Source organism: Bubalus bubalis, chromosome 5 (genome assembly GCF_019923935.1).
Source record: "Bubalus bubalis isolate 160015118507 breed Murrah chromosome 5, NDDB_SH_1, whole genome shotgun sequence".
In the NCBI taxonomy this organism is placed as follows: Eukaryota; Metazoa; Chordata; class Mammalia; order Artiodactyla; family Bovidae; genus Bubalus; species Bubalus bubalis.
Window position 1 is genome coordinate 124,816,844 of NC_059161.1, and position 18,744 is coordinate 124,835,587.

Here is an 18,744-nt window from a genome sequence, read left to right on the forward strand (position 1 = left end):
TCTCCCTTTCTGGGGCCAGGCTGTTTAAAGACTGGTTGGGTCAGCCCCAGTCAAGGAGAAGCTGATAGGTAGTTTGTGGGCCCAAGAGTCTGGGGGACAGTGGGACAAGAACCACCACTCAGAAATGGGCACTGGCGACAGGGCAGAGCGGTCACAGCCTTTTATTAATGACAAAGGGTTCAGCCGGGGAGCTCCTCAATGAGAGTCCTCCGGGCAGGTGGCAGGGGGCCTCCCCAAAGCTGCTCCAGCTCCCCCGTGAGGGCTGCCACCTCCTCGGCCGCCACAGTGTGAGCTCGGTGGGCCGTGGCACAGTCTAAAGCCAGGGGTGTGAGGGCGTCCTCATTTTCGTTGGTCCAAGACAGAAGGAACTGGCATTTCTTTCGGGCTCGGTAGAGGCGATCTCGTTCTTCGGGGGCCACAGCTTGTTTCCGGGCCCGGCCCAGGGTCTGTGCCAGGTCCCCCAGCGCTGCCAGCGTGTAGCTTTTCTGGTTGGCCGGGCCCTCACCCAGCAGGATGCGGGCGGCCTCGCGCATGGCACCCCGTGTGCCCAGAGGTCCGGGGGGATGCTCGCCTGCTTCCAGCACATGGGCTGCGGCCTGCAGGGCTTCCTCGGCAGAGGCGAAGACCTGCTGGGCGCCCAGGGCTCCGGAAACGCCGAGCAGTGTGGCACAGAAGTCCGAGAGCAGCGCCTCGTCGCCGCCGTGATACAAGGCCAGAGTGTGTGCGTAGGCAAACAGCACGTTGGGTAGCTGGAAGCGCACGAGCGGCGACGTCCGGCCCCTGCTCAGGCTGGCCAGCGCGGGGATCCGGGTGGGCACGGCGGGAGGGCAGGCCCCGGGGAGGTCTCCAAGAACCGGCCCGACGGCCGCGGGCTCATCCCTCACGGGTTCCGGCGGCATCATCGCGGGGGAGGGCTCCAGTTCCTCGGCATCACCGCTTGGGGTATCACCCAGCTCCTCCAGAAGCCGCAGCCCGGCCCCGCGACCCCACCACCATGGCCGCCACGGAGGCAGCAGCCGCCCGGCCTCGCCTCGGCTCAGCAGCCGCTCGAAGGCCACCTTCTCGGCCGGGGCCAGCCGCTCCCAGAGTCCTGAGAGGCCGCCGGGAGCCGGGCCAGGCCTGAGGCCTGCGTCCCCGGGCTCATCCTCGGTCTCACGTTGCTGACGCAGCCGGCGCAGGTAGGTGGCCAGGCGGCTGGGCGAGGCGCTACGACCGCGCAGTTCTCCCAGCACCTGGTCACGGTAGAATTCTTCGGCGCAGCTGCCATGCGCCCGGTAGCAGCGCAGCGAGCAGTAGGGCACGTTACAGCGAGGGCAGGTGTAGCGAGCCGGCTGGGCCTCCCCAGTGGGGCAGAAACCACACGGCCCGGCCGGCTCCATGGCAACTGGCGCAACACACCACCAAGGACCACACACGCGCCGCAGGTCGGATGTTTCCGGCGCTTCTCGGCTACTTCCGCCTCTTTGCGGGGCCGACGGAGCGCTTCGTCAAAGCCGTTCTCTGCAGTTTCCGCCCGCATTCGGAGGTCAAGCCACGCCCCCCACATGACCCGAGATACGGCACAGGAGCCGTCGGTGAGGTAGCCCCGCCCTGAGCGATGGGAGCTCGGTCGGTACCAGCCCGCCCCCTAGTGGTTGCTTTTAGCATCATAAAGCGCTTTGGCAAAACCCAATCTTGACTAAACTTGAAGCCTCGCGTGCTGCTGTCCATGGGGTCGCAGAGTCGGACACGACTGAGCGACTGAATTGAACTGAACTGACCTACTCTAGGCCACTAACTGTGCCAAGTCGATGGGACATGAGGCGTCTCTGCGCTGGAGGGGCAACCATTCTACTAGGGAAGAATGGAAGGAGAGTGAAAGGAAGACCAAGGAGGGGTACTTAGCCTAGACAGGGTGTGTTGGGGGCATTTCCCCTCTTGAGGAAGCAACATTAAAATTTTTGAGCTCCTCCCTGACTTCCAAAGAAAATACACCGAAGAGCAAAATGAGATGGGGTACCTGTCCTAATGGAACTGAGTTTGTGGTAGACTGGGGATGATGACTCACCAACTGTGCCCAAAGCCATTAAGCCTCGATTTATGGCACCCATGAAAGCTCTGGTTCTTTGGTGCCTGCCTCAACTAAAACTCATATCCAGTCCCACAACTAGTCAGTTCTACCTTTAAAATACCTTGTTTTTCTCTCAATATGGATCATCTATTTCCCTACCAAGATCTGGAAGGATTTGAAGAGTCTGTTCATTTTTGCATCCCCCCGTCCCAGGTGTCGCTGAGATTTTTCAGGCAAGAGTACTGGAGTGGGTTGCCATTTCTTTCTCCAGGGGATCTTCCCGACCCAGGGATTGAACCCAGGTCTCCCACATTCCAGGCAGACGCTTTACCATCTGAGCCACCAGGGAAGTGGGTTCCCAGGTGTTACTAGTGGTAACGAATCTGCCTGCCAATGCAGGAGACGCAAGAGACAGGGCTTCAATCCTTGGGTCAGGAAGATCCCCTGGAGGAGGAAATAACCCACTCCAGTATTCTTGCCTGGAAAACTCTTATGGACAGAGGAGTCTGGCAGGCTACAGTCCATGGGGTTGCAGTCGGACATAACTGAGCAACAGTGTACATACACCCACACTACCCCTGGTGGTCTAAGCTTCTTGTTCTTCAATTAGATGACACCAGCCTAACCAGTTTCCTTTTGCCAGCCCTCCAGAAAAGTCAGCCAGAGAAAGTGGATCACAAGTCATATCCCAGCAGGCCCTTACTTTAAAACCCTGGTCTGCACTTGGACTGAAACCACACTCCTCTCCACATCTGACAAGACCCTGCAGGATCTGCTCCACACCCCCAGAGTTCTCCTGGCTGCAAAATTCACGTCACCACTTAATCATTTCCTGTTTAAGGTCTCACATATCCCATCCTCAGAGACCTTCCTAGGGTAGTTGTCTGTCCACCACTCACTTCCTCTTTCATTACAGCACCCTGCTTACTTTCTTGTAACTAGTAACACTTTTAACTAGTTTTCTTGCTTTCCTCATAAGAAACTAAACTCCTAAAAGAGATGGGGCCAGTGTCTTTCTAGAAAGCTCACTATAAAAGACAAAAATAGCCAGTACATTTGTGTACTTTTCTAGATGGCAGGAGCTGATATAAACACTTTATATCCTTTAATCCTCAAAAGCAACTCTCAAGAGAAGATGGCAAGGACTTCCCTGGTGGTCCAGTGGTTAAGACTCAACACTCCCAATGCAGGGGGCTCAGGTTCAATCCTTGGTCAGGGAACTAGATCCCTGATGGTGCAACCAAAGTTCCCCATGGAGCTACACAGATCTGGGAGATGATGGCAGTGGACTTCTCGGGCAGTCCAGTGGTTAGGACTCAGTGCTTTCACTGCCAGGCCTGGATTCGAGCCCTGGTTGTGAAACCAGAATCCTGTAAGCTGCATAACACAGTTAAAAAAAAAAAAGCCAATGAATAAATGGAACAAGGATACAGACTCAAGACAGTCCTAAGTCTAGAGCCCAAGGTCTTTACCCCATAGTATGCTGTAGCCCAAGAACCATGAGGTTCAAAAACCTTAGCAGAATCAATGAATGCGTATACATGTGTTTCTAGGAAACCTTAATCAGCTCCAGATAACTCCACTTCTGGGAGCACTAAGCCCATCAACCAAGCAACCTCACCTGTGACGTCTATGATTAGGTTAGCAAGGCCAGTCAGGAAATCACAACAAATGATCACTGCAGTGCCAATGTGATCAGGCAAGACTTTCTAAAGCTAGGGTAGACCAGATTCCTGACCTGAACTCCAGGAAGGCCACACCTATTCCCAGTTCAGAGAAACACTAGACTGATATTCCCCCAAGGGCTGGTCTCTGTGGTTACCAATTTTCACAGGAAGTTTTTTAAAAACATGTTTACCATTCTTCCACTCCCGTCCAGTCACTGAGTCCATAATGCCAGGAAACCAAAGTGAGGCCTGTTCATACCACTAGCCCTAGAAACCACATCATTCCCTCAGGCCCTGGAAATGAAGATGAAACAATGGTATGACTGGGTTAAGTGGCTTTATTAGAGAAAGCCAAGATTACAGAGGACTTAGGAGTTAGCATTAGGGCCCTTCTTCTTGCCAAAGGTGGGCACAACATTGACAAAGCGCCGGTTGTACTGCATACGCCTCTTGGCCCTGCCCGTCTTCTTCTTCTTCTTCTCTTGCTTGGCCACCTGGGAAAAGGGAGGGATGATCAGACCTGGGTTGCCTCTTCTAGGCCTTCCCTCTGGCTCATTGCCAATAACAAAGAAACCGAACAGGGCAAGAGCCCAGGGTTTTGGCTTAGCTGTGCCAGAAAAAACAAAATCCAAACACCACCACCAATACTCTCACTTACCTTGGGAGTCTGACCTCTCACTTTCCCAGCACGGGCCAGGGAACCATGGACTTTACCTGTAGTGGGAAAGGAGGACAGCAAGCAGTTAGAACAAGAAGGCACCACTGAGCAAAATCCTTTCTCCCTCAACTTAAGGTTTTAAAGGCAAGATGGGCCCAAGAGGAAATGAAAACAAAGTCATAGAGATTTGAACTTTGACCAAGAACGTCTAGTCTGGTACATTCTGGGGTGTCACTTCAGAATTTTCTAGCTCCTGACTTTAAACAAGACCTAAGGAAGCTTCGGGAGATAGTGAAGGATGGGGAAGCCTAGTGTGCTACAGTTCATGGGGTCGCAAAAAGAAGAACACATTTAGCAACTGAATGACAAAGAGCCCTTTGGTGATCTGGTCTGACGACCCAGTTTTAGCGAGCAAACTAGGACACAGACAAGAGTCTATCTAGTAAGTGACTGAAACAGAACTACACTCTGGCTCAGTCTCCTGTGGACCGCTCAAAAGTTCCTTCTGAGGGAGGTAAACAGGAAGAACCACCTTGGATTGAGGACACACTCTACACCCATAAGATTACAAGCGGTTCAAAATACAGTCCTCCCCAACTCACCTCCAAGCATGCGGCCGGCTACTTCCAGAGTGCTCAGAGCCTCCACCCCACACTGGCCCAGAGTAGCCTCATCCTCTAGGGGCGTGCCAGCCAGGAGCAGGACTTGATCTTCTGGAGCGATGCCCTCCAACGAAGCTACATGAGCCTACGGACAAAAACAAGGTTCAGCGTTCCCGCAAGGAGCGAGGATGAAGAACACACACACACACAAAAACCAGACGGCACCAGGGAGTCTTACCTTGATTTGGGCGACCGTCTCCTGGCCGGTCACCTCGAGAGTGTGTAGCTCCTGGGCGCGGACAAAAAGCTGCATGTTGGCGACTGAAAAAAATACAGGGAGGGTGGTTTCTAAGAGAATAAATACTCTGGGAGAGACGAGGATCGGTAAATGGGTGGGCGGCTGGGGACGACTGCGCAGGGAAGTAGGTGGTCTCGGGGTCTCACGTGGGTAAGGCCCGAATTGCCAGGGAGGATCGACGGGAATCAACCCCAAGAACAGTCCCTCGTTCCCTGTTTTTTCCGCGTCTTCTAACCTCGAGGCCAATATGCTATTAAGTCCTTCCGATCCACCCGTAGCCGAACTCTTACCTAGATCGCAGACACCGCTGCCGCTACCGCGAAGATGGAGTCGAGAAAGAGGAAGGAGCGAGGAAGCGTACGTCCTCTCCGCCTGCTGCGTGCGACGTCACTGAGGAGCGACCGCCAAGGCCTCTGATATTTGTACCTCCCGAAGCCGTTCTGGCTCCGCCTCCTTGTGATTGCGCAGGCGCCTTCTCGGTCCCGGGCGGGGCGAACAGGAAGGGGCGGGACCAGGCTGATTGCGCGCGCAGAAAGCTAGTTAGGGGACAGTTCAAGATGGCGGTGGCTACGTTTCGGTTTGTGCTGCGGGGCTGGAGAACCGGTGTCCCGCCGGGCTGCGGATTACGGCGACTGGTGAGAGAGCTGATCCTGGAGCTGGGGGCAGAGGGCTAGGTGTGAGGCTCACTGTGTGCCTTATAATCTAAAAACTGCGCCCTCCCTAGGGGGCACTTTTCTGGAGCTCAGATACAAGATTGACAGAGAAGGTTGCAGGGCCTGGAGCGCGTTTCCGAACGTGGGGCTTGAAATATGATTGGAGGACAACTTGAGTTAATTAAATTAACAGGATTGAAATATGATTGGAGGACAACTTGAGTTAATTAAATTAACAGGTGAAATATGATTGGAGGACAACTTGAGTTAATTAAATTAACAGGATTGAAATATGATTGGAGGACAACTTGAGTTAATTAACAGGACAACTTGAGTTAATCAGCACATCCGACTCTCGCTCTCTAGTTTTTTCTTTTTTTGGCTGCCTCCTTTTTTTTTTTTTTTTTTTTTTTTTTTTTGAAGAAGCCGTTGCAAAGGTTGAGGATTGGCCCCAGATCATTGGCGACGCTTTTGGGAACCTAGGACTCAAGATATATAGGCCGCTTCATCTTTTCATTTTCATTGTAACCCTGGGAACCCGGGCTTTCTGTTGGGAGAAGTATGGAAGAACAGACTGTAATGTGACCTTAGGTATATTGTTTGCTAATGTCTTTATCTGTCTTGGACGTACGAAGGAGGTAGTAAAACCCCTAACATGTCGAATTAAAAGAATTAAGTGAAAACAGTACCCGTAAGCACTTAGTGCCTGGTTATGTCCATAAGAATTTGAGCGTGAAATGTTCCAGGTGAGGGAAGGTCACGTCAGATGAGTGTGAGTGGAAAATTATCACGATTGCTAAAAGTCCCTAACCCAGAGGTAGAATATTTCAGTAGAATCTTCAGAGGAAGCTAAAATATTGAAAAATGCCGGATTGGTCAGACCTAGGGTTACTCGTCTTTCCAGAGGTATACACACATTTCTCATTTGAGTCCCACAAAAATCCTGAGAGGCAGGCCCTTCTGAGTTCCTGACTTGTACCCTTTGTTGTTCAGTCACTAAGTCGTGTCCCCCATGGACTGCAGCACACACCAGTCTTTGCTGTGCCTGTCCTTCACTATCTCCCAGAGTTTGTCTATTGAGTCCGTGGCGCTAACCATCATATCCTCAGCCTTGTACCCTGAGGGTAACCCTGTACCCTCAGACTTGTACCCTGCAGCCTGGCAAACTCAAGTCTGGTGCTTTCCTACCTCCTGACCCCAGGAAAGGGGTGGCAGTGCAGTGAGCGGCCTTTTTTTTATACTAGTTAAACTCCAGCCTTTTATTTATGCTATTCTTTTTGCCTGTAATGTTTCCTTTTTCTACTTAACTGAAGTTCTGCCAGCTGATGGAGAGGTTTTTTTTTTTTTTTTGTCTCAGAGCCAGACCCAGGGGACTCCTGATTACCCCCGCTTCCTGGAGTCTGTGGATGAATACCGTTTTGTGGAGCGCCTGTTACCCCCTACCAGCATCCCAAAGCCCCCAGAGCACGAACATTATCCCACTCCTTGTGGTTGGCAGCCCCCTAGAGGTGAGCTGGGTGATGGGGATAACTTGAAGGCTGCAGGGAAACATCCCCCTCCCTAGTGGTCTGTCTGCCCTGGCCCAGGCTCTCAACTCCCCAGAGGGTTATATTGAAATCACTTAGAGCTAGCATCTTAGGTTCAACAAAGGGCCGGGGATTGCATACCTGTTTTAGTAGGACCCATCCATTCACACTGTTGGGGTGAGGTGTTCTCATGTGGGAAAAGTGAAGCATAGAGAGATGATCCAAAAACTTCCACCCTGGCCATAATTGAGACATGGCTTGGGAGTTGGGCAGTTCTGTGTCCAGGTTTGGTTTTGCCATGCATTTCCAGTGTGATCTAGTTGCTTAGCTTCTCCCAGCCTTAGTTTCAGCAAAATAGAGATCATCTGCTTAGCACATTAAAGTGGATTGTGCAGAGCTCGGTCTGTGCTAGGTATTCGGTTCTTGTAAATCGCCATCCCTTTGTGCCAGATTGAATTTAGCCTCCCTGACCTAGTGGAGAAGGGCAACGATTGGCTCCAGAGGGGGATCCAAAGATCCAGGGAGGCAGAGCCCCGACTTCACTTCTTAAGCACCTGCTGGTGCCGGGCCCGTGCTGGGCCCTGAGGTACCAGTGTGAACAAGCTGGTCCTGGCACTCAGCTTACGCAAAGCGCGGGTCTCCTGATCTGAAGTCTGGAGGTGGCTTTGCCCTTGTGTTCACTGACCCTCTACACATCGGGGAGAAAGGCAAGGTGAGAGGAAGTCTGAGGACATTTGACTTATCCCTGTCCCTCTCTGTCACAGACCCCCCACCCAACCTGCCCTACTTCGTGCGGCGCTCTCGGATGCACAACATTCCAGTCTACAAGGACATCACGCATGGAAACCGTCAGATGACTGTGATCCGGAAGGTGGAGGGGGACATTTGGGTAAGTAGGTGGGTAGGTCAGGGTCCAATTCTGACTTTTCAGGGCTGAAGGGACAGGAGCCTCTGGAGAGAAGGGTCTCCTGACCAGGCCTGATCCGTCATCTTCCCCCAGGCCCTGCAGAAGGATGTGGAAGATTTTCTGAGCCCACTGCTGGGGAAGACACCTATCACCCAGGTCAATGAGGTGACCGGTACCCTTCGGATCAAGGGCTACTTTGATCAGCAGCTCAAAGCCTGGCTCCTGGAGAAGGGCTTCTGATGCCCAGCTGAGCAGCCTCCGTGACAGCATGCCCCTCAGACTGCAGTCCCGGGGATCCCAGGAGGAGGGAGGAGGCTGTTGGAGCAACAAGGAAAGAGGGGGTACAGAGACCAGGGCTTAGGGCTTTTGGAGCAGGCATTGCATGCATAAAGGAGGAAATGGGAGTCGGTATGGGTGCCAGCACTGGGGGAGGGCTGTCTGACATTGGAGACACACCAGAAACAGCCAAGCTTGAGGGGAGTGTTAATTGCCTCGCGGCCCCACTTGGGCGTGATCCTGCTCTCCCTTCATTGGAGCTCCTTGACTTGAGCTACTCAAGCTTTAGAGGTTAACTGCCTCTCTCTCGAAAGCAATAGCCCAGCCTGGTTTACCGGAGGGTAGCCCAGGGCAGACCCATTGGGCACATTTCTTCCTTGGCCCACAGACCTTCACTGCTGCAAAAAATCCTTGAGCCCTTCTAGGTCAGACCTGGCTTGGTAGAGACTACAGAGAAACCAGGATGACTCAGACACAGATCCTGGAGGTCTTCATTTCCAAGTGCCATGCACGTCAGACCCTGGGCTCATTCCTTTTACCCATGGAGAGGTAAAAAGTGGCCTCCATCTCATTCTGTATTAGAGTTGGGCCTGACTGGGTTTCTAGCTCCAGGAAGCTAAGTGATTAGCTGGCCTGCAGGGCTCCTTGAGAGTTCCTGGCGCAGCCCATGGCCATCCTTTCCAGGTTACTGACCTGGTATCAAGGCTGGACAACGTACTTGAGGCAGGAAGATACTGACCTTTTGTCCCTATCGTCCTATCCTGCCCCAGCCAAGGAACCTTCACACTTGCCTCACCTTGGGAGTCCTAAAGGCCCGAGACCTGAGATCCAACCCCACCCCCACCTCAGCATCAGGCTGCCTCAAGACAGGGTTCAAAGCATGGCTCCCCTACTTGCTCTGACCTCAGGCAAGGTAGTTACCTTCTCTGGGGTTCAGTAAGACCTTAATAATTCAACACTGCCCAGGGACAGTACTGCTTTGTATAAATAAACCCGCAGATTCCAGGCCACTCTCAAGTCTACAACCTGAGTTTAGAAAAAGGGAGTGTGGCACACCAATCCTATCACACCAGTTCCACCAGTCATTAATGCAAGTTTTTATTTGGCTGTATATACAATTTAAGCTATTAAAATTTATACAATATTTACAAATTAAATAATCATCTGAAACTGTCTCTAGCAACTCTTGTAACATAAAACCAAGGGGAAAAAGACGGCAGGCAAGGCCTTGGCTCCTGTGGGCCCTACCTGGCCCAGAGCCTTTTCTAAACTGGAAAGATGAGGAAGTCAGCACTCCTGCTTCCCTTTCCTGGGGGTCAGGCATTCCAATTCAAAATTTAAGCCAGAAGACAGCAAGGAAGTAACTCCCATTCTTCTAAACTCAAGAAAAATTCTGCAAGTTAAGAAGTGGCCTTTCCGTAGGTTCTGAGGCTTGCAGTGGTTCAGAATCAGACACACGAGCTCTCAGCCTAGAGTGAGGCTGCCCGGTGCCTGCTGGGTGAGACCAGAGTCTCACCTTAAACTACAGGGAGAAAAGGGCCCGGGGGGGAGGGGCACAGCAGGGCCCCTCGGTGCTGTCGCCTGCCCCTCCACCCCCAGATACTCCTTTCCCTGAGTTGTGTGGTTGCCAGTAAGACATGGAAGTGCCACAGGGCACAAAGGGCACAGCAGACCACCGCAAAGAACTTCCGGAGAGTTTAGGTAGGAAAAGAGGTTAGGTACCAGTCTTGGTGGACGGGCCAGGAGCAAGTTCCTGGCCTGCCTCCAGCCCCTTGAGTCCACACTCGGGAACGGGAGCTAATACTGTTCGGCACTGCAGCGTGACTCCACACACAAGCGGGGCTCAGAGGGGCTGCCCCTTCTCCCAGAAGGGCACTGGGGGGTCAGAGGGCGTCTCAGATGCTGCACCTTTCTGCCTTCACGGGCCCAGCAGAATACAGGGCTGAAAGGTTGGAGAAGAAGCCTGGAAGTGACCCCAAATCCCCATGGCTGCCAGGGGACTGCAAGGGCTGGGGTCAGCTGGGGCCTCCAGCCTCTTTGCACTTGGTCTAGGGTGCCACCTCCTCTGCCTCAGAGCTGGGGCTTACTGCTCCCTGGTGCAGGGAGGGAGGGAGCTGGCACTTGGTGGCAGGATGTGTCCCAGCGAGGGCTGCTCGAGAGGGGGCAGGTCAAGACTGGGGCGTTGTCAGTGGGCAACAGGGGACTCCAGCTTTTGTAGGCGGCGGCGGCGCAGCTCCGCTGCATCAGGCTCCCCATCTTCAGGCAGCTCCTCAGTGCCCGCTGACTCAGGAGCTGGGGACAGAGAGGTCTAGGAGTGGAACCCAGACAAGGCCCCTGGCCCACTCCCTGGGGGCTGACCGCAACTACCTGAAGGCTTCTCGGGTTCAGGGGCTGGTGGGGAGGCTCCTGGGGATGGGGTGGTGGCCTCAGAGCTGGGGATGCTGGTGGAAGAGGTGGCAGCGACAGCGCTAGGGGCAGTCTCCTCAGTGGGCTGAGCTGCGGTGGCGGGCCGGGGGGGCCTAGGAAGAGAAGGGATGAGAGGAGGGCGTGGCATCCTGGCCTGACTGGACAGACTGCACTCGGCGCGCCTGGCAGGGTGAAGTCCAGCACCGACGTGGTCACCAGCGGACGCCAGTGAACACGTGTTGCGTGACTCCTTGAAATTCTGTACCACAGACTGTAAACCACGAACAGGCAGGGACTGCGGGCCGCATTCACTGTTACACTGCCGAGTCCCCCCAACTAAGACAGTCCACGGAGTAACCCACAAAGCACACGAGTCTCAGACTCAGGCTCCCCTCCAAGTCTGTACTGACATTGCTGGGTACCAAGCACTTTGTACACGTTCCCTGCGAATAGGAATTAGAACACCTCTATTCAAACAAGGTAACGAAGGTCACAAAGTGAGTGAGTGATAGGATCAGGACTTGAACTTGGGCCAGGCTAGCTCCAGGTGACTTCATCTGCTGTCTCAGATCAAGGGCCGTGATTCCCAAAGTGTCACCCTGTGTCAAGAGGGTGTACATGATAAAACTGAAGTACCAGGAATTATGAGTAATTTGACTTTAGGAAAGTATAAAGGAACAAGATTCAGGTCAGCTCTTTGATAAACCCCACTCCTCCGTAGATCCAGACAGGCCTTGTGCAGGGGCAGGATAAAAAGACACCGAGAACCCTGACACCTTGGGTGTGCCTACAGGTAGAATGCCCGAATCAACGGGTGGCAGGAGAAAAGGGCCGAAAACCACCGCTGGGGGCCTGCTCTCGGCAGCTCCACACCCCCGCCGCCCACCCTGGCCCCAGGTGTAGACGTACCCCAGGGAGGCGAGCACGGTGAGGTACTGGTTGATCTGTAGCATGGCGGCGTCCAGCAGCGTGTGGATGTTGCGCAGGCTCTGTAGCCGGGCCTCCAGGTGCTGTCGCTCATGGCCTTCCAGAGCCCGCAGCTCCTCTGGGGTCAGCCCAGCAAAGCCTGCAGGAGGCACAGGCATGGGGGGGAAGGCTGAAGGGAGAGAGAGAGGCTCAGCCTGGGCCTGACACCCCCCCACCTCCCCAAACCACCCCTGGAGAGGCCCCACTTACCAAAGGGCGGAGGCAGCGGCATGCCCATCCAGGGAGGGGGGAAGGGGAAGCCGGGGGCAGGGCTGGCCTCCGGGGAGGAGGCAGGACCAGGTGCTGAGGCAGAGGCGGCAGCAGCGGCTGTGGTTGTGGCTGCTCCATTGGGCCGAGAAAGGGCAGCTGAAGAGCAAGAACAGGAAGTCAGCAAGTGTTGACGGGCCTCTGCTTCCCTTGCTTCCATCCCCTGGCTGATGTGGTTCCAAAGGGCTCACCTGCACTGGTGGACGGAGGGGCCGCAGCCTCTCCTGAGCCCGGGGGAGGTGGGACAGGCGGGAAGGGGCCCATGGGGGGCCACAGCGGGAACATGCCTGGAGGGAAGGGAGGCAGGAGGCCCTGGGGGACTGCAGAGAGAAGACCGGTGGTGAGAAAAGGTCCAAACTGAGACAGATCCAGGATGCAGGCAGGGGGAGGGGGTCTGGACGTCCTCTGTCCTCTGTCCCCACAGGCCCTCTCTGAGCTCAGCACAGATCACTTGTGACCGCAATCATCTATGTCTCTTCCTGTGACCAGCCCTTGTGGCCCCCCCCACCCCGTCTAGAGGGCAGGGACTCTTTCACCTCAAGATTTCCCATTCCCAGTTCAGGGCAAGTACCCAACAGTGTTGGACGGCCAGATGAAGGGGCCACTCACAGTTGGGGGGCTGGGGCAGGAGTGGTGGGGCGTGGGGGGCAGGTGGTGGCCCCTGATCTGCAGGCTCAGGGGGCGGCGGTGACTGGGTCGGCAGCGATGCCCGAAGGACGTCCATACGGCAGGTGGGGCAGGTCTGCTGCCGCTGGAACCAGGAGCGCAGGCAGCTGGGGATCAAGACCAGGCAGTGGTTGGCAGGTCCCTGGGGTTCTGCCTCCCAGAGCCACCCCTGATGCCCAGGCTCCTCTGGGCCTCTCCCACCTGGTATGGAAAATGTGGTTGCAGGGCAGTCTCTTGGCACCAGTCACCATCTCTTCTCGGCAGATAATGCAGACATTGTCCATCGCCTGCAGTTCCTCTGGAGTGGCGTCTGGATACCTGGTCAGAACAGGCCAAGGGCACGTCAAGACCAGAGCTGGAGGCGGGGCACCTGGGGCAGAGCTTGGGCAAGCAGCTGGGACAGGCCCACTTACAGTGTGTTCATGTTGCGGATAGCTCGGCGAGACATGATGGCGTCAGTCACAGCTTTCTTGAACTGCCTGAAAGGACAGTTTCAGTAGAGGAGGGAGACAGGGGGAGGGGTTCAAGGTGTGGCAGGGCCGGCTAGACTCACCTCATGGCCAGGTACATCGGCCGGATGGCGAAGAGAGGGAACGTATGCACCTTGATCATGATGGTCATGAAAGCCATGTACAGCAGGACCTTGATGAAGCCTGGGCGTCAGGGGGACAGAGAGTGGCAGGTCACAGGACTTGGTAGGCAGGGCTGGGGACGCTGGTACAGGTTGGGGAGGTCCAGGCTCCTCACCTGTGAACAGCTCGGTGTAGAGCATGTACACAGCCTTGTTGTCCCAGGGATTTTCGCTCTGGAGGTCCACGGAGTGTAGCACATACTTGATGAAGATGGTGAGCACCATGGTCATCAGGATGGCGTACTGGGGGGCAGGGGGGCAGGGAACGTAAGAATGCAGCCCCCTTGCTCCAGCCCAACTCTGCTATCCCCAGGCCTGTGCACAGCAGAGTGCCACGGTACAAGCACAGGCTTGGATGCCACCAGGGTCCTCCTCACTTCTCCACTCACTAGCTGATGTGACTTTCAGCAACTCACTAGACCACTCTGAACTTCAGTTTGCATGTCTGTCAATGACAGAATTAACTGCTCCTGTGTAACAGTGTTGCTTTGCTGATTAAAACAGACGCAGGTCATGCTCAGCACAGGGCCCGGCATACAGAAAGCACTCAACAAAGATGAACCATCACCACCAGACACGCCTCCCCAGCCGTCCATCCAGCTAATTCCTTCTGTCCATTAACAGCCAGCTCCTCTGGCATCAACTTCCAGGACGCCTTCCCTGAGCAACAGGTCAGGGCTCCTCCACACGTGCCTTTCTAGGCTTTGCCCACTCTTCCAGGAGTGTGTAGTGGGCAGGGCTGGGACTGACTGACAGCTGCTCCTTGGTGGCCACACGGGCTGGCCACAGAGCAGGTGCTCAGTAAAGGTTTGTGAAGTGATTCAAGGCACGTGCAGTGCCACCTCAGGCTTGTCCTCCCAACCTCCCAAGCCAGTTTTACCTCAAAGCCAAACACCAGCTGCACAGAGGCCCCTCGGGTCAGGATGCTGTGATAGGCATGGCTGACGAAGAGGAAGTCCAGGATACCCAGGAGGAACATAAGGGCTGTGGGGACCCCCCAAATGGGAGGTTGGTGGGGTCAGCCCAGGGCCTGACAGCCACTTCCTGCTCCAAGACAGCTCCCACCCTCAAGCCCACCATGGCCCCAGCCATCTAGTCAGGTGGGCACACTCCACCAAACCCAGCCCCCTGGGATCTCTGGTTCTGCCTAAGGGTGGCCCAAGCTCCAGGTGAGGAGGCAAAGAGCTAATAAGGGGCCAGGCAGTTGAGAAGCCCTGGAGTGGAACAGGGCAGAGATGATGCAAATTAACTTCCTAAATTATCTTTCCTGTACAGCTGTGGGTGGAGCGGGCAGCCTATGCTCTACAGCATGCTCCATGGTTAATGACTTTTCATGTTCCAGTCCTTCATGGCGCCTCTTCTCCCTCCAGCTCCCTCCTCTCCACTCCCGTGGGTCTCACTCACAGACAATGCGGCAGTGAAAGAGCCAGGAGATATTGGGGCTGCGTTCCATCTGAGGCAGAGCAGAGAGGGGGCCTGTCAGGAAGTCTGGGGCTCACCCCACACCCCCAACCCAGCCCTCACTCCATGAGTCTGCCCTCCAGCCATTCTGCTCCAGAGAATCCCCTGACCCAACTCACAAAGTCCACACGGTCCTCAGCCAGCCAGTGAAAACACTTGAGGAAGAGGAGGAGAGTAAAGAGAGCAACAAAGCGGGGGCTGAAGTCGTCCCGAAAGACGGTGAAGGCCAGACAAGTCTCAGTGACAGCATACCAGGAACGTTCCAGAAGGTGCTGGAGGTTGAACAAGGAAGGATATGGAACTCAGACATTCTGTTTGCCCAGCTCCCTGCCCCTCACCTTCGGAGCCATGAACATCTTACCTCCATCTCTGCTGCCCTCAGCTGTCCGAAAAACACCTTGCCCATCACCTTGCCCAAGAGGAAGACAAGGACAAAGGCCTGGATATACAGGACCTAGGAGTGAAGAGAGGCTATGTTTCGAGGTCACTTTCTGCCTTGTTCTGTCCGGGGCTCATCATTCAAGAACCTCTCCACATCCCCATCACAACTGGTTCCAAATTAGGTCTGGCAGCTACTTCACTTTTGTCCTACCTATCTGACCTTTAGCCCCACCCCTGTCTGAAGCAGACTCCTCCTTGCCTCCCAGGGAGTTCCTCCCTCCCTGAGCCCTGAACTCACTGCCATGCTGGGGCTGGACTTGGTCAGGTACACCACCGTGGGGTAGAACTGGTGCTTGAGGTAGTAGGCATGAGCCACCACGGCCCCGGTCAGCGCCAGGCTGGCCGCCATCATCACGGCAGTTCGGAACATTGCCCTGGCCTGAGGACCTGCAAGGGGAAAAGAAAGAACTGTTGATGCCCACACCGTGCAAGCTTAGCACCGTGCCTGAGACGCAGCGTTAACAAACAGGAGAAAGGAAAGAAAACCTCACTTCGTCCTCACCATCATCGCGTCAAGAATAACATATGCTTCCCTATCTTACAAATTAGAAGGATAAGACTCAAAGGGGTTAAGTGGTCACACTGACGCAAGGCCTGGAGCCTGGGTTAGTCCCGTTTCAAATCTAGGGCTCTTTCCACGCTGCCTGCCAGACCGCCGCCTCTAGGGAAGAATGAGGAAAGGCGGCAAAGTCGGAGGAGGGAGCTGCTCCCTTTGCCCCTAAAAGTGACTTTGATGGGGTGGGATACAAAAGCAGAAACCTCCAGAAGCGGGAACAGGCCGCCTGGTCTGGGAGAAGGCAAGGCGCTGGGGGGCGCAGACGGGCAGGGGCAGCGCCAGTGACAGCTCGGTCAGGGTGGGCAGCTCTGACGCGCGCCCCGCAGGAGCGGGGCGGGGTACGTCAACCTGGAACCCTGGCGCCCCCCACCCCCCGGGGCAGTGTCAACTCGGGGCACCGGAGAAACGGCCGACCGTCAGGATGCAGGAGTGGGACGGATAGGGAGCCGGGTCGCCCCCACCGCCGCGCACCTGTAAGCGCCGGGAGCTGCGAGCGTCGCAGGCGGGGCCGGGCCTCCGGGAGAGCGGCCGCGCGGGCGCCCGTCTACCGCCAGCTGACAGGCCGACAGCGGGCGGCGGGGCTGAGGGGGCGCGTCAACCCCGGAGGCCTCGAAGGGGAACGCCCAGGTCCCGACTCCAACCACAACCCCGGCCCGACCCCGGCCCACTCACCAGGAGCCCAGCACCGCGAGCCCGCTCAATGCCCGCAACTGCGGAGGCGGCCCCGGTTAACAACACTCCCCACCCCCTGCGAGCCGGAACTTGGAGGGTGAGACACCTCACTTCCGGCGGGGCGGGGCGGGGCGTGGGTCGTACCACGCGCCCCGTTCCCATGCCCGCGCTGCCAGTGGCACCGGGAGCGGCAGTGCCACCACCCGTGTGGGGTTCGCGCCTACTGTTCGCGCAACAGATGAGAGAGGCGAGAAGTGGTCTGAGCGGCAGAGGGGCACCCGAAGATTAGAGTCTCCCCATTTACTAAGCACAGATGGTAGCGTCTCCGCCGCTGAGTGGACTTAACTTAGCCGAGGACTCGGGCTCTCAAAGCTGCCAGCGGGCGAGGAGGGCGGGAGGGGAGTCGTGCGGGCCGTACCATTCGGAGGGGCTGCGTAGGCAAGGGAAAGACATTACGGGCCTAAGAGAAATAAACAGAATGTCTTAGAGACTCATTCCAAGGGGACTCATAACAGTTTGATAAGTTAGGCGCTTTCTCAGAGAACTGGATGCAGGAAATAAAAACGTGTTCCCTCCTAGATCACCCCCAGAATGGGTGGGAGTGTGTTAGATCCCCGTGGCTGCTACTGATTGCTCAAAATAGAGTTACGCGGACCAATCAGAAAAAGAAACGAAAACTGCTGGCCTATAGGAAGAGGAAAGCAGTTGAGCCGTTGCTAGGGGCGGAAGGTAGCGTTGCCTAGGGCTAGCTCCAAACCCAGAAGGGTAGCGAGTAGAGAGGGCGCAATCCATGGGCGGGTGTTCTGAGTGTACCCCAGGGGAACGTTTGCTGCGCCGCGAAAGGGAGGTGTACCTGGGACTGAGTAGAAGATAGACCTTTCATTCCGGTTCACCTTGCGATGGGAGTGTTCTATGCAAAGGGAGTGACTTCACCGTAGCATGCTTTCACCCCTCCCCAAGCCTACGGCGTTGCTGTTCTTAGATCGTTCTGTCGGGCCGCCGTAGCCACAGTTCGCCAGATCTTGGCTGTCGTCAGCCAACCTCGTCTGCTCATTGACAGAATAGAGTTAATGCGCCCACCGTGCGTTGCGTGTTTCTCCGTCATAGCATTTAATCATCAGCCGCTAAAGATGATAAGCTAGTGGTGCTAGTCTCGTTTTGTACCGTGTGCTCAGTTGCTTCAGTTGTGTCCGACTCTGCGACCTATGGGCTGTAGCCCGCCAGGCTCCTCTATCCAGGAGATTCTCCAGGCAAGAATACTGGAGTGGGTTGCCAAGCCCTTTTCCAGGGGATCTTCCCGATCCAGGGTTCTAACCGCGTCTCCTATGTCTCCTGCATTCCATTTTATGTGTTCTTATTTTATACATTCTCATTTTATATGTTGAAAATTGAGGTATAGAGATTTAGCAAGTCCTGGGATGGACACCGGATCTGTCAAACTCAATTCCCATACTGTTAGTCTCAGTCACCTTTATCACCACTTGTTAACCTGGGTTGGCCTGACCAGTTTAACTTGTAGCCTGTCACTGAGCTGGCTCCCCTATAAGACCATCTATGACTTTCTAATGACTATATCCAGTGGGCAGCTTTCAGTTCTTTCGTGACTCAACCGCGCTCTCCTTCCTTCCTTCTGCACCGATTAGCATGAGGGATTTCTGATCCTCCAGGGATGGGATCCGTGCACCCTGCAGTAGAAGTATCCAGTCTTAATCACTGGACCGCCAGGGACATCCCCATCTCTCTGATTCTTAAAAGTCTTCTCCTTGAGCTTCTGTGACCCCACATGCCTCTGTGTTCCCCCCAGTTATGTATCTGCCCTCTTCCTCTTTCCTTCATTTAAATGTTGTCCACAAAGTCCTTTCCTTCTCCAAGGAATGTCTTTCTCCTCAGTTATCAACACAGTAAACATTGCTTAACTCCTTGAGTTGGATGGGGGCCCCTTCTGTGTGTTCCCATGATGTCTTGTGCTTCCAGTATAGTGGCATTCAGCACCCTGGGCTGACATTGGCAATGAACTTGACTCTCATTTTTAGAGGCGCTG

General features: G+C 55.2%; 4 protein-coding genes across 7 annotated transcripts; 1 reads left to right on the forward strand and 3 right to left on the reverse strand.

Annotated features, from left to right (window-relative positions):
* Positions 1-143: 143 nt before the first annotated feature.
* Positions 144-1,485, reverse strand: ZNHIT2 (zinc finger HIT-type containing 2). Its single transcript, XM_006056495.3, has one exon. The coding sequence runs from the start codon at positions 1,377-1,379 to the stop codon at positions 180-182; it is 1,200 nt and encodes a 399-aa protein (XP_006056557.2). The 5' UTR covers positions 1,380-1,485; the 3' UTR covers positions 144-179.
* A 2,552-nt stretch (positions 1,486-4,037) lies between these two features.
* On the reverse strand, positions 4,038-5,708 carry FAU (FAU ubiquitin like and ribosomal protein S30 fusion). Its single transcript, XM_006056494.3, has 5 exons — positions 5,566-5,708; positions 5,216-5,298; positions 4,978-5,122; positions 4,376-4,431; positions 4,038-4,211 (listed from the first exon to the last, which is right to left on the reverse strand). Exons 2-5 carry the CDS (start codon positions 5,288-5,290, stop codon positions 4,086-4,088), a joined length of 402 nt encoding a protein of 133 aa, XP_006056556.1. The 5' UTR covers positions 5,291-5,298; positions 5,566-5,708; the 3' UTR covers positions 4,038-4,085.
* A 69-nt stretch (positions 5,709-5,777) lies between these two features.
* Positions 5,778-9,812, forward strand: MRPL49 (mitochondrial ribosomal protein L49). The gene is made up of 4 exons (XM_006056491.3): positions 5,778-5,910; positions 7,286-7,436; positions 8,219-8,343; positions 8,455-9,812. The coding sequence occupies exons 1-4, from the start codon at positions 5,833-5,835 to the stop codon at positions 8,599-8,601; spliced, it is 501 nt and encodes a 166-aa protein (XP_006056553.1). The 5' UTR covers positions 5,778-5,832; the 3' UTR covers positions 8,602-9,812.
* On the reverse strand, positions 9,720-16,918 carry SYVN1 (synoviolin 1). 4 transcript variants are annotated; one of them, XM_044943695.1, is made up of 16 exons: positions 16,704-16,918; positions 15,714-15,862; positions 15,396-15,488; positions 15,154-15,306; positions 14,978-15,026; positions 14,454-14,557; positions 13,690-13,816; positions 13,496-13,595; positions 13,356-13,421; positions 13,144-13,260; positions 12,886-13,049; positions 12,468-12,596; positions 12,220-12,375; positions 11,953-12,109; positions 11,005-11,156; positions 9,720-10,929 (listed from the first exon to the last, which is right to left on the reverse strand). In XM_044943695.1, the coding sequence occupies exons 2-16, from the start codon at positions 15,843-15,845 to the stop codon at positions 10,823-10,825; spliced, it is 1,806 nt and encodes a 601-aa protein (XP_044799630.1). In that variant the 5' UTR covers positions 15,846-15,862; positions 16,704-16,918; the 3' UTR covers positions 9,720-10,822. The 4 variants fall into 4 exon arrangements, with proteins under 4 accessions (XP_044799630.1, XP_006056554.1, XP_006056555.1 ...); XM_006056492.3 differs by having other exon boundaries at positions 11,953-12,139; positions 16,704-16,916; XM_006056493.3 differs by lacking the exon at positions 16,704-16,918 and adding an exon at positions 16,503-16,683 and having other exon boundaries at positions 11,953-12,139.
* Positions 16,919-18,744: the final 1,826 nt, after the last annotated feature.